At 48.0% G+C, this 16,356-nt stretch overlaps 1 protein-coding gene across 4 annotated transcripts in view; it reads left to right on the top strand.

The window, feature by feature from the left end:
- Positions 1-16,356, top strand: part of MATN2 (matrilin 2) — a 241,413-nt gene that overhangs the window by 165,275 nt on the left and 59,782 nt on the right. For all 4 annotated transcript variants that reach the window (XM_063924151.1, XM_063924152.1, XM_063924150.1 and 1 more), the window contains 3 exons: positions 312-434; positions 8,984-9,106; positions 9,472-9,594. In XM_063924151.1, coding sequence (XP_063780221.1) covers positions 312-434; positions 8,984-9,106; positions 9,472-9,594 — 369 coding nt within the window. The remainder of the gene's footprint in view (positions 1-311; positions 435-8,983; positions 9,107-9,471; positions 9,595-16,356) is intronic.

The following is a 16,356-nucleotide window of genomic DNA, read 5'->3' as shown; positions in this document are numbered from 1 at the left end:
TTCCCCCCAATGTCTACCGTTGAATCAGAAAGAAGAGCAGAGATGCACCTGTGGAGTATTGCCCCAGTAACTTTCACAAACTGTCATTTGTGAAATCTACCCACTAATACTATGCTTTAAGTTTTTGGTTGGACGTCTCCTTTGATTGTTTGAATTGTTCAGTTACTAATAATGTGCTCGCAGAGTGGAACGTATCATGGACGGTTCTGACAGTCACCGTGAGAACAACAAAATAGTGTACAAGGAGATGTTATTTTATTAGCTATGGTGCTGTCTTTTCAGTGCATCTTTTCTACGTTTCTCGCCTGCAGCTCAGGACTTGTGCGCTACAGAGAAACATGGCTGTGAGCAGATCTGCGTTAATACCCACGGATCTTATATGTGCCAGTGCTATGAGGCTTATGAGCTGGCCAGAGACGGGAAGTCCTGCACTTGTAAGTCCTGCCTGCTGCGTATTAATTGTCAATAGTTCCATATGGTTTAATATGAATCAGCAGTTTCTCAGAATTTCATTCCACAATTCACCACTTGGCGCTCATTTAGAGTTTGACACATTTGCGCACTAAGGGACTGGATCTGAGTTGGACACATCCGCGGTTGTCTTTCCGTCTGGCTGGATGCCTGCTTACTACATTATACTACATTGTGTTAATGCGAGAATCCAGGGGCAGATGCAGGATTTCTAATTGGGGGTTTCCAAATGCATTCCACAATCTCCTACTCTGCGGAACATTGGATGAAGTGCGGGAGTCTTGTGGAGCAGCAGAAGAACCTAGTACAGACTTGGAACATATATTATATATACACATTAGTCTTTTTATATACTGGACAGTGTATGGAATACCGGATCAATAATGAACACTATAGATCAGGCCTGGCCAACCTGTGGCTCTGCAGTTGTTGTAAAACTACAAGTCCCAGCATGTCCTGCCACAGTTTTGCTATTAGGGAATTCTAAAACTCTGGCAGGGCATGCTGGGACTTGTAGTTGCACAACAGCTGGAGAGCCACTGGTTGGCCAGGCCTGCTATAGATGGTCAGTATAGGGAATCAGTATGCTTTACCGGCGGACGGGATGCCAGCTGTCCATATCCCAACCGAGGCATCCCAGCTGCCAGAATGCTAGCAGCGGGGCAAGCGCAAAGAGTCCCCTTGCCGACTTGCTGCGCTCGGTGACTCACTGAGCTCGCCACAGGATCTATTCCCACTCTGTGTGTGTCGTGGACGTTGCAGTGTCGGTGCTAGGGGTGGTACAGACAACGCTGACGTGTCCAAAGGGTTTGCAGGGCGGGACGCGGCGGCTGCGACCCAATAGATGGCAGGTTGCTGTCTGACATAGCAGCTAGGCCATGGGCTACCATAAACATGCGATGCTCTTGCATGATTGTGCGCATGTGGGGGGGGGGGGGGAGGACTCAGCATGCAGGGTGGACTTCCCCTGTGCTGGGCGTCCCCCCCCTCCCCCGCATGTCAGTGTAATGGGTTGTAGATGTGCGATCTACAACCAGTGCCGAATTAGGCCCATTGGGGGGGTCATTCCGAGATGATCATAGCTGGGCTAAATTGAGCACAGCTAGGATTATTCACACTGACATTCTGGGGGATGCCCAGCACAGGGCTATCCCGCCCCGCATGTCAGTGCCGCCCCCCCCCCCCCCCCCCCCCCCCCCCCGCAGAAGTGCAAAGGCATCGCACAGCGGCGATGCCTTTGCACTTCAAGAGTAGCTCCCGACCAGCGCAGCTTTAGCGTGTTGGCCGGGGGCTACTCATCGCTCCCCGGCCCGCAGCGGCTGCGTTTGACGTCACACAGCCGCTGCAGTCCGCCCCCCGTTCGGTCCGGCCACGCCTGCGAAACGGCGGCCAAACGCCCCCGTCCAGCGACCGCTTCTGCCTGTCAATCAGGCAGGGGCGATCGTAGCGGCAGGACGTCGGGCATGCGCCGGCGCACTGCGGCGCATGTGCAGTTCTGACCCGATCGCACCACTGCAATAAACTGCAGCGTGCGATCGGGTCAGAATGACCCCCATTGTTAGCAGTAAATGCTAAAGTCGCATTGTACATCATATAATAATCTCATATATAATAATGTTATATACACAAAAGAGAATATTGTCTGGACAGTTATTAAGAAGTGGGAAGGTTATCTTATCAATATGACACATGATAAAATACAAATAGCCCCACATCTTTTCTTTAACACTTTGAATATCAAACCGCGCATGTTAAGTGAATATACCCGCTTATAAAATATACTCTAGGTATTTTTACTTAGAGCAGGTGCAGGCAACATCTGGCACTCCAGCTGCTGTAGAACTACACCATCCAGCATGCCCTGCCACAGTTTTGCTGTTGGGGCATGGTAAACGGTGGCAGGGATATGTAGTTCCACAGCAGCCGGAGTGCCACATATTGCCCTGACCTACAGTATTAAACATGAAAAGTGGATGGTTAGACAGTTCAGTGCAGTCTTGACCATGATATATTAAAATGAAATGTTTATTTAATTGTTGGGAATGATGTGCGTGTGGGTGTAGTTTGCAGAGTTATGTAGGCACACACCAGCAGATGAATATAAACTGTGAACAGCCAAGTTACTTAACCAGTGTTGTTGGTTTACTGAAGTATACAGTTGTACTCACTGTTGTTTACACACTTGTGATGGCGGAGCTTGAGAGTAGTGGGCTTCAATACATCTTACCAGCCGTTAAGTGCATGTTGCTTGCAGGTAGTGGTGCAGGGTTGTTGGAACAGCTTTATATTGCAGGTCTCTGCAGGTGGGTGAACTGTGTCTCCATCAGGTCACTTCTTACATAGGGCCTAGTTCAGCATGGAACGTTCACATACTGAAGCCCTGTGAAGTGTGCGCACACGCAGCAGCCGTATTGCTCGTGCGAACACAGTCATCTCACTTGTGCTAACGCCTCTGCCTGATGTCACAAGCAGCCACTGCGACCCGACACATGGCAGCTAGGCTGTGTAGGCAGAGGGCTAAACATGTGAAAGCATCGCCGCCGTAGCTGGATCCGGCATGCGGGGCGGACTTGCCCTGTGCTGAGCGTCCCCCCGCATGTCAGGGTAATGGATCGTAGATGTGCGTTTTTTCACACATCTACGATCCATGCTGAATTAGGCCCATAGTCTAGCTGAACTAAAGATGGCTGCAGTCACATGGTGCAGCTGCACATCAGATTGGATGACAAACATCTCTGGGTCCTAGTGCCAAGCATATATGCACAGTGCTTTCTAACATTGAGTTTTTCTTTCTTTAAGACAGGCCCTAGCTTAATAAAAAGGAAAAAAAATTCTCTGACGTCCTAGTGGATGCTGGGAACTCCGTATGGACCATGGGGAATAGACGGGCTCCGCAGGAGACTGGGCACTCTAAAAGAAAGATTAGGTACTATCTGGTGTGCACTGGCTCCTCCCTCTATGCCCCTCCTCCAGACCTCAGTTACAATCTGTGCCCGGCCAGAGCTGGGTGCTCCTAGTGGGCTCTCCTGAGCTTGCTAGAAAGAAAGTATTTGTTAGGTTTTTTATTTTCAGTGAGATCTGCTGGCAACAGACTCACTGCTACGTGGGACTGAAGGGAGAGAAGCAAACCTACCTGCGTGCAGCTAGCTTGTGCTTCTTAGGCTACTGGACACCATTAGCTCCAAAGGGTATGAACACAGGGCCTGACCTCGATCGTCCGTTCCCGGAGCCGCGCCGCCGTCCCCCTTGCAGAGCCAGAAGACAGAAGAAGGAGATGAAATCGGCGGCAGAAGACTCCGGTCTTCATTAAGGTAGCGCACAGCACTGCAGCTGTGCGCCATTGCTCCCACAGCACACCACACACTCCGGTCACTGTAGGGTGCAGGGGGGGGGGGGGGGGGGCGCCCTGGGCAGCAATAAGAATACCTTTTGGCACTAAATACACATAATACAGTCTGGAAAACTGTATATGTGTAAAAAACCCCGCCATTAACCTATACAAAACGCGGGAGAAGCCCGCCGCTGAGGGCGCGGGGCCTTCTTCCTCAGCACACCAGCGCCATTTTCTCTTCACAGCTCCGCTGGAAGGACGCTCCCCAGGCTCTCCCCTGCAGTATCCGGTACAAGAAGGGTAAAAAAGAGAGGGGGGGCACATAAATTTAGGCGCAAATAGGATAATAAGCAGCTATTGGGAAAAATCACTCATTATAGTGTAAATCCCTGTGTTATATAGCGCTGTGGTGTGTGCTGGCATACTCTCTCTCTGTCTCCCCAAAGGACTTTGTGGGGTCCTGTCCTCAGTCAGAGCATTCCCTGTGTGTGTGCGGTGTGTCGGTACGGCTGTGTCGACATGTTTGTTGAGGAGGGTTACGTGGAGGCGGAGCAGGGGCAGATAAGTGTGGTGTCGCCCCTGACGGGGCCGACACCGGATTGGATGGATATGTGGAAGGTCTTAACAGATCTCAGCCCGCGCCTGCCCAGGCGTCTCAGAGGCCATCAGGGGCTCATAAACGCCCGCTAGCTCAGATGGTAGACACAGATGTCGACACGGAGTCTGACTCCAGTGTAGATGAGGATGAGACAAATGTACAGTCTACAAAGGCCATCCGATGCATGATTACTGCAATGAAAAATGTATTGCACATTTCTGATGTTAACCCGGTTACTACCAAGAAGGGTATTATGTTTGGGGAGAAAAAGCAGCCAGTGACTTTTCCCCCATCTGATGAATTAAATGAATTGTGTGAAGAAGCGTGGAGTTCCCCCGATAAGAAACTAGTAATTTCTAAGAGGTTACTGATGGCGTACCCTTTCCCACCAACGGACAGGTTACGTTGGGAAACATCCCCTAGGGTGGACAAGGCGCTCACACGCTTATCAAAAAAGGTGGCACTGCCGTCTCAGGATACGGCCGCCCTAAAGGAGCCTGCGGATAGAAAGCAGGAAGCTATCCTGAAGTCTGTGTATACACACTCGGGTACTATACTGAGACCTGCTATTGCGTCAGCATGGATGTGTAGTGCTGCAGCAGCATGGTCTGATACCCTGTCAGACAACATTGATTCCCTCGACAGGGATACTATTTTGCTAACCATAGAACATATAAAAGACGTCGTCTTATATATGCGGGATGCACAGAGGGACATTTGCCTGCTGGCATCTAGAATTAATGCAATGTCCATTTCTGCCAGGAGAGTATTATGGACTCGGCAGTGGACAGGTGATGCTGATTCTAAAAAACACATGGAGGTTTTGTCTTATAAGGGTGAGGAATTGTTTGGGGACGGTCTCTCGGACCTCGTATCCACAGCAACAGCTGGGAAGTCAACTTTTTTACCTCAGGTTCCCTCACAGCCTAAGAAAGCACCGTATTATCATGTACAGTCCTTTCGGCCTCAGAAAGGCAAGCGGGTCAGAGGCGCATCCTTTCTGCCCAGAGGCAGGGGTAGAGGAAAGAAGCTGCACCAGGCAGCCAGTTCTCAGGAACAAAAATCCTCCCCGTCTTCCACTAAGTCCACCGCATGACGCTGGGGCTCCACAGGCGGAGCCAGGTGCGGTGGGGGCACGTCTCCGAAACTTCAGCAACCAGTGGGTTCGCTCACAGGTGGATCTCTGGGCTGTACAAATTGTATCTCAGGAATACAAGCTGGAGTTAGAGGCGACTCCCCCTCGCCGTTACCTCAAATCAGCCTTGCCAGCTGCTCCCAGGGAAAGGGAGGTAGTACTGGCGGCAATTCACAAGCTGTACCTCCAGCAGGTGATAATCAAGGTTCCCCTCCTTCAACAGGGACGGGGTTACTATTCCACAATGTTTGTGGTACCGAAACCAGACGGTTCGGTGAGACCCATTCTGAATTTAAAATCCTTGAACACTTATATAAGGAAGTTCAAGTTCAAAATGGAATCGCTCAGGGCGGTTATTGCAAGCCTGGAAGAGGGGGATTTTATGGTGTCGCTGGACATCAAGGATGCTTACTTGCATGTCCCCATTTACCCACCTCACCAGGAGTAACTCAGGTTTGTGGTACAGGATTGTCATTAAAAATTCCAGATGTTGCCGTTTGATCTGTCCACGGCACCGAGAGTATTTACCAAGGTAATGGCCGAAATGATGATACTCCTTCGGAAGAAGGGAGTTATAATTATCCCGTACTTGGACGATCTCCTTATAAAGGCGAGGTCCAGAGAGCAGTTGTTAGTCAGCGTAGCACTCTCTCGGGAAGTGTTGCAACAGCACGGCTGGATTCTGAATATCCCAAAGTCGCAGCTGATTCCTGCGACGCGTCTGCTTTTCCTGGGCATGATTCTGGACACAGAACAGAAGAAGGTGTTTCTCCCGGTGGAGAAGGCCCAGGAATTGTCATCTCTGGTCAGGGACCTCCTGAAACCAAAACAGGTGTCGGTGCATCACTGCACGCGAGTCCTGGGAAAGTTGGTGGCTTCTTACGAAGCAATTCCCTTCGGCAGGTTCCATGCAAGGATCTTTCAGTGGGATCTGTTAGACAAATGGTCCGGATCGCATCTTCAGATGCATCGGTTGATCACCCTGTCCCCAAGGGCCAGGGTGTCTCTGCTGTGGTGGCTGCAGAGTGCTCATCTTCTCGAGGGCCGCAGATTCAGCATACAGGACTGGGTCCTGGTGACCACGGATGCAAGCCTCCGAGGATGGGGGGCAGTCACTCAGGGAAGGAACTTCCAAGGACAGTGGTCAAGTCAGGAGACTTCACTACACATAAATATACTGGAACTAAGGGCCATTTACAACGTCCTGAGTCAAGCAGAGCCCCTGCTTCAAAACCAACCAGTGCTGATTCAATCAGACAACATCACGGCGGTCGCCCATGTAAACCGCCAGGGCGGCACAAGAAGCAGGATGGCGATGGCAGAAGCCACAAGGATTCTTCGATGGGCGGAAAATCACGTGCTAGCACTGTCAGCAGTGTTCATTCCAGGAGTGGACAACTGGGAAGCAGATTTCCTCAGCAGGCACGACGTCCACCCGGGAGAGTGGGGACTTCATCCAGAAGTCTTCACGCAGATTGTAAACCATTGGGAACGGCCACAGGTGGACATGATGGCGTCCCGCCTCAACAAAAAGCTAAAAAAATATTGCGCCAGGTCAAGGGACCCTCAGGCAATAGCTGTGGACGCACTAGTGACACCGTGGGTGTACCAGTCGGTTTATGTGTTCCCTCCTCTTCCTCTCATACCCAAGGTACTGAGGATAGTAAGAAAGAGAGGAGTAAGAACTATACTCATCGTTCCGGATTGGCCAAGAAGAACTTGGTACCCAGAACTACAAGAAATGATCTCAGAGGACCCATGGCCTCTGCCTCCCAGACAGGACCTGTTACAGCAGAGGCCCTGTCTGTTCCAAGACTTACCGCGGCTGCGTTTGACGGCATGGCGGTTGAACGCCGGATCCTAACGGAAAAGGGCATTCCAGATGAAGTGATTCCTACGCTGATAAAAGCTAGGAAGGATGTGACAGCAAATCATCATCACCGCATATGGCGGAAATATGTTGCTTGGTGTGAGGCCAGGAAGGCCCCAACAGAGGACTTTCAGCTGGGGCGATTTCTGCACTTCCTACAGTCAGGAGTGACTATGGGCCTAAAATTGGGTCCAGAAAGGTCCAGATTTCGGCCCTATCTATTTTCTTTCAAAAAGAACTGGCTTCACTGCCTGAAGTTCAGACGTTTGTTAAGGGAGTGCTGCATATTCAGCCCCCTTTTGTGCCTCCAGTGGCACCTTGGGATCTTAACGTTGTGTTGGATTTCCTGAAATCCCACTGGTTTGAGCCACTTAAGACCGTGGAGCTAAAATATCTCACGGGGAAAGTGGTCATACTATTGGCCTTAGCTTCGGCTAGGCGTGTGTCAGAATTGGCGGCTTTGTCATGTAAAAGCCCTTATCTGATCTTCCATATGGACAGGGCAGAATTGAGGACTCGTCCCCAATTTCTCCCTAAGGTGGTATCAGCGTTTCATTTGAACCAACCTATTGTGGTGCCTGCGGCTACTCTGGACTTTGAGGACTCCAAGTTACTGGATGTAGTCAGGGCTTTGAAAATCTATGTAGCCAGGATGGCTGGAGTCAGGAAAACTGACTCGCTGTTTATCCTGCATGCACCCAACAAGCTGGGTGCTCCTGCTTCAAAGCAAACTATTGCTCGCTGGATCTGTAGCACGATTCAGCTGGCTCATTCTACGGCTGGACTGCCGCATCCTAAATCAGTAAAAGCCCATTCCACAAGGAAGGTGGGCTCTTCTTGGGCGGCTGCCCGAGGGGTCTCGGCATTACAGCTTTGCCGAGCTGCTACTTGGTCGGGTTCAAACACATTTGCTAAATTCTACAAGTTTGATACCCTGGCTGAGGAGGACCTTGCCTTTGCTCATTCGGTGCTGCAGAGTCATCCGCACTCTCCCGCCCGTTTGGGAGCTTTGGTATAATCCCCATGGCCCAGCATCCACTAGGACGTCAGAGAAAATAAGAATTTACTCACCGGTAATTCTATTTCTCGTAGTCCGTAGTGGATGCTGGGCGCCCGTCCCAAGTGCGGACTCTCTGCAATACATGTATATAGTTATTGCTTAACTAAAGGGTTATTGTTATGAGCCATCTGTTACTGAGGCTCAGTTGTTGTTCATACTGTTAACTGGGTATGGTTATCACAAGTTGTACAGTGTGATTGGTGTGGCTGGTATGAGTCTTACCCTGGATTCCAAATCCTTTCCTTGTTGTGTCAGCTCTTCCGGGCACAGTTTCCTTAACTGAGGTCTGGAGGAGGGGCATAGAGGGAGGAGCCAGTGCACACCAGATAGTACCTAGTCTTTCTTTTAGAGTGCCCAGTCTCCTGCGGAGCCCGTCTATTCCCCATGGTCCTTACGGAGTTCCCAGCATCCACTACGGACTACGAGAAATAGAATTACCGGTGAGTAAATTCTTATTTTTACAGTTGCCATTACAGATGCATATAGAGTTTAAAAAATAAATGTTTATTTTCTTCTAGTTGTAGATTATTGCGCCTTGGGGACCCACGGTTGCCAACATGAATGTCTTAACGCGAACGACTCGTACATCTGTCAGTGCCGCCCTGGTTTTATTCTGAATCCTGATAAGAAAACTTGTCGGAGTAAGCATAACGAAGCCGTCCTTTCTTTCTGCTGGGTTTTTGTATGTCAGCTTAAACTTGGGAACAAATGTGACAATGACACTGTTATTCTGCTGATATTTTGTTCTGCCGTACTCTAATCAAAGTCACTCAACTCTTCCAACCCTTTTGGAGCCAAGTTCTGCTGTATAGTTACAGAGTCTACTCCTGCAGAGTTTTAGAGTTTCACACTAGGGAAATCTGATCGATTGTTATCTAGAGAAGCGATGGCGAGATGTGCGAGGGATCGCTGTAATTCACTTTGATCTCTGGATCATGCATTATTGATGTATGTTTATACCATACGCACAATACATTATGAATATATACATGTTTATTTTGCCCAGGACCGGATTATTGTGCGTTGACTTATCACGGCTGTCAACATGAGTGTGTTAATACCGATGATTCCTATTACTGTAGATGTCGACAAGGATTTTCACTCAATCCAGACAAGAAAGCGTGCACAAGTAAGTATTTATCTCCCCATATTTAGATTATTAATTATAATATATATATTTATTAATTATAATATATATATATATATATATATATATATAAAAAAAAGAAATAAACTGCACATGTACTATGAATAATACAATTATTAAAACCAATATGTAGAATTTTAAGTGACACTACTCATTCCGTCAATGAGCGAGTGTCACTTAAAATTCCATCTCACCAGTGGTGGTGTGTGTTTGCGGGCCACACATATAAAAACACCGGTTTCAGCGGAATACCACAGGGGTCCGTACTCGGGCACTACTTATCAACATATTTATCAATGACCTAGAAATAGGCCTGGAAAGCAGAGTGTCAATCTTTGCAGATGATACTAAACTGTGTAGGGTAATTAATTCAGAAATAGATGTGGAGTCTTTGCAGAATGACTTATATAAACTTGAAATATGGGCGTCTAAATGGAAAATGAGGTTCAATATAGAAAAATGCAAGGTTATGCATTTTGGGACTAAAAACAAGTTTGCATCCTACATATTAAACGGGGTAAGTCTAGGGTTAACAGTTTTGGAAAAGGATTTGGGGGTACTCATTGATAATAACCTTAATAACCGTATACAGTGTCAAAGCGCAGTAAAGAAGTCAATTAAGGTGTTAGCATGCATAAAACGGGGAATTGAGACAAGGGACGAGGATGAAATCCTGCCGTTGTACAAATCGGTACGTCCGCACCTGGAATATTGTGTACAGTTTTGGGCATCACTGTATAAAAAAGATATCGGTGAATTCGAAAGGGTTCAAAGGCGAGCTACTAAATTGATTAAAGGCCTAGAGGGACTGGATTATGAGGAAAGGCTTACTAGGTTGAACATGTATACACTGGAAAAGAGGCGTCTAAAAGGCCCCATACACTAGAACGATATGTCTAGAGGCTGAAGTCGGGACGATTTCCCTTGAGCTCTCTCGGGAGCTTCCTGGGAGTGTTTACATACGATACCAAACGATTTGGTACAATTTGACTTTTTAGAGCATGCTATACATTGCATACGATATGTCAAGCGCCTACATATCGCATGGGATGTATAGCATGCATTCACAGGTACCATCAGATACATCCTGAGAATGCCAGTCAAACTTCCTACTATAGATCACATCCGATATATCGCGAGCACAAAAACCACCGTTCGATTCCATACAATTCCACTTGATCACGACAAATAACGAGTGCAGCACCAACAACCTGGAGGAGTCGACCCGACGCTCACGGGGCCGCGCATCCGATTGGATCGGATACACAGCTAAAAATGCACGATTTCACACAATATATAGTCCCGAGTGACCAAATTGAGCAAAATGGTTCTAGTGTATGGGGCCCTTAAGAGGAGACATTATTAATATCTTCAAATATGTAAAGGGGCACTACAAAGAGTTATCAGAGGAATTATGTATTAAAAGAACTCTGTTTAGGACACGCAGGCACTTGCTGAGGCTGGAGGAGAGAAAATTCCGCACGCAACGGAGGAGAGGGTTCATCACTGTTAGGGCAATAAGGATTTGGAATTCCTTGCCAGGGAAGGTGGTAATGGTGGACACTATAAATGCATTTAAAACCGGATTGGATGAATTTCTGATTGAAAAGGATATCCAAGGCTACAACATTTAAAATACTGAAGTTGTTAATCCGGGTGTAAACGTGATTGTAGTTGTTAACTAGTCATAAAACATTCTTCTGCAGGTACATTAAAATCAACTCAACTGATACAATAACAGGTTGAACGCGATGGGCATTTTGCCTCTTTTCAACCTCAAATACTATGTTACTATGTAAAAGCACCTAAAAAGTGTGATTAGAAATGTAGAAAATTGTTGTCACGGTTTTATTCACAGTTTTACCTGCTTCAGGTGATGACTGGTGTCCAGCGGTTGCGACTCTTTTGCATGGGACTTGGGTAGCAGTGAGAACTGCCGTTGGTATGTATTTCAGGTAATGAACCACAAAGTGGCTCTATTCCGGACTGGCTACCGGCTGAAGAATTATAGCTGAACCGGACTGGCTACCGGCTGAGGAATACAGTTGGACCGGACTTGCTACCGGTTAAAGAGACGCTGTTGGACTGGACTGGCTACCGGCTGAGGAATACAGCTGGACCGGACTGGCTACCAGCTAAAGCATATCTCCCAACATGACTCTCTCCAGGAGGGACAGAATGCTCTGCTCCTGGACTTCCCTCTTAATTGATGATTGCCAGCACCGGTGCTGAAACATCTTTCTTATTGATTAACCTGTTCAAAACAGGTGCCGGCAATCACAAATTAAGAGAAAAGTTCAGAAGCAGAGCATTGTGTCCCTCCTGGAGAGGGTCATGTTGGGAGGTATGGCTAAAGAGATGCTGTTGGACAGGACTGGTTACCGGCTGAGGAATACAGATGAACTGGACTGGCTACCAGCTGAAGAGATGCTACTAGAGCGGACTGGCTACCGGCTGAGGAATGCAGCTGAACCGGACTGGCTACCGGCTGAAGAGATGCTGCTAGAGCGGACTGGCTACCGGCTGAGGAATGCAGCTGAACCGGACTGGCTACCGGCTGAAGAGATGGCACTGGACCTAGTAACTGCACAGTAGACAAAATGTTATTTCTTTATTTATTAAAAGTTTCTTATATAGCGCAGCAAATTCCGTAACCAGTTGCACAGGACCAGAATGCTGCAGCTGGACTTCCTTTAATCCCCTTGCTGGACTGTGATTGGCTGCCCTCTCTTGGCTGTCTTCCTACCTTTCTGACCGTTCATTCTCTGTCTCCTCTCATGACTCCACCTCCCCCTCACTTCCACTAACTGTAGGGGTACCCCAAGGTTCTGTCCTTGGTCCTCTTCTCTTCTCTCTCTATACGTCCTCACTAGGTAAGCTCATTAGTTCTTTTGGTTTCCAATATCATCTCTATACTGATGACACTCAAATCTATCTTTCCTCTCCAGACCTCTCCCCTGCTCTCCTCACTCGTATCTCCAACTGTCTCTCTGCTACCTCTTCCTGGATGTCCCAGCGCTTTCTTAAACTTCATCTTCCCTCCCTCCCGCCTAACCTCACCTCCTACAATCTCATTATCTATTGATGGCACTACTATCTCCTCTACCCCCAAAGTGCGCTGTCTTGGAGTAATCCTCGACTCCTCACTCTCCTTCAAACCACACATTCAGCACCTCTCACAAACCTGCCGTTTTCATCTAAAAAATATTTCCAGGATCAGACCCTTTCTGACCCAGGATGCTACTAAGACTCTTATACACTCACTGGTAATCTCCAGACTGGACTACTGTAATCTCCTCCTGACTGGCATTCCTGACAAATACCTCTCTCCACTCCAATCTATCCTCAATGCTGCTGCCCGGCTCATTTTCCTCACCAAACGCACTACGTCCACCTCTCCTCTCTTACTAGACCTTCACTGGCTCCCCTTCCCTTTCAGAATCCATTTCAAGCTTCTCACACTTGCTTACAAAGCCCTCACCCACTCCTCTCACATCTACATCTCTGACCTTATCTCGCTTTACACTCCCACCCGTCCTCTTCGCTCTGCTAATGCACGCCGACTCTCCTGCCTACGGATTACTTCCTCCCACTCCTACCTCCAAGATTTTTCACGTGCTGCACCACTTCTCTGGAATTCCCTACCTCTCCCCTTCAGACTCTCCACCTCTCTACAAAACTTCAAACGGGCTCTCAAGACCCACTTCTTCACCAAACCCACCCAATTCTCACCCTAAACCTCTGTTCCACGCTCTCTATGTACCCCATCTGTCTCACCCCTGTCTGTCTACCCCTCCCCTTTAGAATGTAAGATCTCACGAGCAGGGCCTTCTTCCTCATGTGCTTACCCTTTTCTTACTTTAATAATCTTCAGCTGCACCAAATCAGCAGTCTTCTGCCACCAGATACTTATTCCAGTGTCATCTGCTGATGTAACTATGTTTATTTACCCTGTACTTGTCCTATATTGTCGTCAACTGTAAGTTGCTGTTTTCCTGTTTGATTATTTGTTTATGTACTCTGTAATTGGGCGCTGCGGAACCCTTGTGGCGCCATATAAATAAAGGATGATAATAATAATAATAATAATAATAATAACTGTCAGACTGGACTGAGACTTATGTTGGTGAAGTGGAGATCAGCTGGAAAATATGGAATGCAGCAATGTCAGAAAATATCATAGACTGAACACAGGAGCTTGACTAAACCTCAGGCACACAAATGGTTAACAATTGGTCTGAGAACATTGCTGCGATCAGGATTCTGTGCACCTGTGTAATCAGCCTGGGAAGGTGCTGCAGTTTGGAAACTAGTATGTACAGCAAACACTGGAGTCGTTGGGAACCGTGCAGAGGATCATAATAGCTTGCTAGATGCCGGAGCCCTCCTGTCAGAGGACCTGACGGACCCCCTAGGTTTAGGCTGCGGGGAGAGGGGTTAGGTTTATTCACTGTTGCAGGGAGGTTAGGGTTAGGCACTATAGAGGGAGGTAAGGGTTAGGCTGCGGGGGAGGGAGGGTTAGGTTTAGGCTGCAGGTAGGGGGGTTAGGTTTAGGCACTGTTACAGGGAGGTTAGGGTTAGGCTGTGGGGGAGGGAGGGTTAGGTTTAGGCTGCGGGTAGGGGGGTTAGGTTTAGGCACTGTTACAGGGAGGTTAGGGTTAGGTACTATAGAGGGAGGTTAGGCTGTGGGGGTAGGGGGGTTAGGTTTAGGCACTGTTACAGGGAGGTCAGGGTTAGGCACTATAGAGGGAGGTTAGGGTTAGGCTGCGGGGGAGGGAGGGTTAGGTTTAGGCTGTGGGTAGGGGGGTTAGGTTTAGGCACTGTTACAGGGAGGTTAGGGTTAGGCACTATAGAGGGAGGTTAGGGTTAGGCTGCGGGGGAGGGAGGGTTAGGTTTAGGCTGCAGGTAGGGGGGTTAGGTTTAGGCACTACCGCAAGGAGGTTAGGGATAGGCACTATAGGGGGAGGTTAGGGTTAGGCCGCGGGACGTTAAGATTAGGGGGTAGGGCACAGGGGAGGACATCCCCAACTCACCCCTGCTGGCTTTCCAAACTTTGGGATCCTGCCATTGGTCTTCTGACTGCCGGGATCCCCTGTGTCTGCATTTCCTACTGAATCCCGATATATATATCCTCTTAATGGAACCTGGAGCTGGTTATTGCAAGAACTACCTGTCATCCCACATGTTAGGCTGCAGTAGTCCTAGTAAGCCCCTTCTCCCTTTTATTTACTAAAGTTCCCCCATGTTCTCACACAGAGATACAGGATATGCAAAATATAGGCATCATAATTGTAAATTATTTCATCAGCAATATCTTGACATTATCCATCATTAGCTAGGGCAGGTGACTCCTGTAATTGTTAGGAATGCAGATGGGTCAGGGCCAGTTTGGGCATTATATTACATATATTTTAATACATTTGTTGTTGTAAATATGTCTTATTTAGATAATAGACATTAGAAAGTGCATCAATGACCATTTCATGGCTGGAAGTTGCTTTGTGGGATGAGATCATTGCAAACTGGCTTCCTCTGCATTACATTATACGTTCTCGTCTGGAACTCACAGTACCATGCTGGCAGAACCTCTTGATGGATTTTATTTATTTATTTATTAACAGTTTCTTATATAGCGCAGCATATTCCGTTGCGCTTTACAATTAGAACAAAACTGGGTAAAAACAGACAGACATAGAGGTAGGAAGGCCCTGCTCGCAAGCTAACAATCTATAGGATTTTGCTTAAGTCAGAGCATTTTATTAGTATTGTGTTAAAAGCACGAGGTTGGATTAAATAAATAATAAATCCCGAACAGCTCTGCAGCTGTAGGAGGTATATTTAAAAAAAAATGCAAATGACTAAGATTTGTTCTGCCCAATTGTTTTACAATGCGCTGGAATATGTTTCTTTTAAATCGAAACAGCATAGGAATCAGTTTGTATATAATAAGGAACTTTGGAGCCGCGCTGCCCATGTGCAGATCTGTTACCCCGACATCAAACTCGATGTCACAAGCTGCCGGCATTTGGAGGTGGCGACGGGGAGCGCTCCAGAAAACGGCAGCGTGTCTGTCCCGTTTTCTGGACATGCCGATACCAGTGGCTGCTTTCTTTGTGTGCAGCTTCACTGGCCCCGGCAGCGGGATTTTCCCCTGATATCCTGAGTATCCTTCAGGTTACTCAGATATCCAATGTTCGTGCAGATGATTTGATGATCTTCAGACTCAGCAGTGGACCAGAGAAGCCGGCAGGAGGCGTCTGTTGACACAAGGTGGCATTTGCATATTATCTCACAGCCATTGCTTACAATGGGGGTAATTCAGACCTGATCGCTAGCAGTGTTTTGCAGTGCTGCGATCAGATAGTCGCCTCCTACAGGGGAGTGTATTTATGCTGTGCAAGTGTGCGATCACATGTGCAGCCGAGCAGCACAACTTAACTTTGTGCAGTTCTGCGTTGCACAGAACTTACTCAGCCGCTGCGATCACTTCAGCCTGTCCGGGGTCGGAATTGACGTCAGACACCCGCCCTGCAAACGCTTGGACACACCTGCGTTTTTCCAATCACTCCCAGAAAATGATCAGTTGCCACCCACAAACGCCCTCTTCCTGTCAATCTCTTTGCGATCGGCTGTGCGAATTGATTATTCGTAAGACCCATCGCGCAGCAACGATCCGCTTTGTTCCTCTGCGATGCGCATGCGCAGTTCTGACCTGATCGCAGCACTGCAAAAAACACTAGCGAG

This window comes from Pseudophryne corroboree, chromosome 5 (assembly GCF_028390025.1).
Source record: "Pseudophryne corroboree isolate aPseCor3 chromosome 5, aPseCor3.hap2, whole genome shotgun sequence".
Taxonomy (NCBI): Eukaryota; Metazoa; Chordata; class Amphibia; order Anura; family Myobatrachidae; genus Pseudophryne; species Pseudophryne corroboree.
The sequence above is the reverse complement of the archived record's forward strand: the minus strand, read 5'-3'. Positions and strand labels throughout refer to the sequence as shown.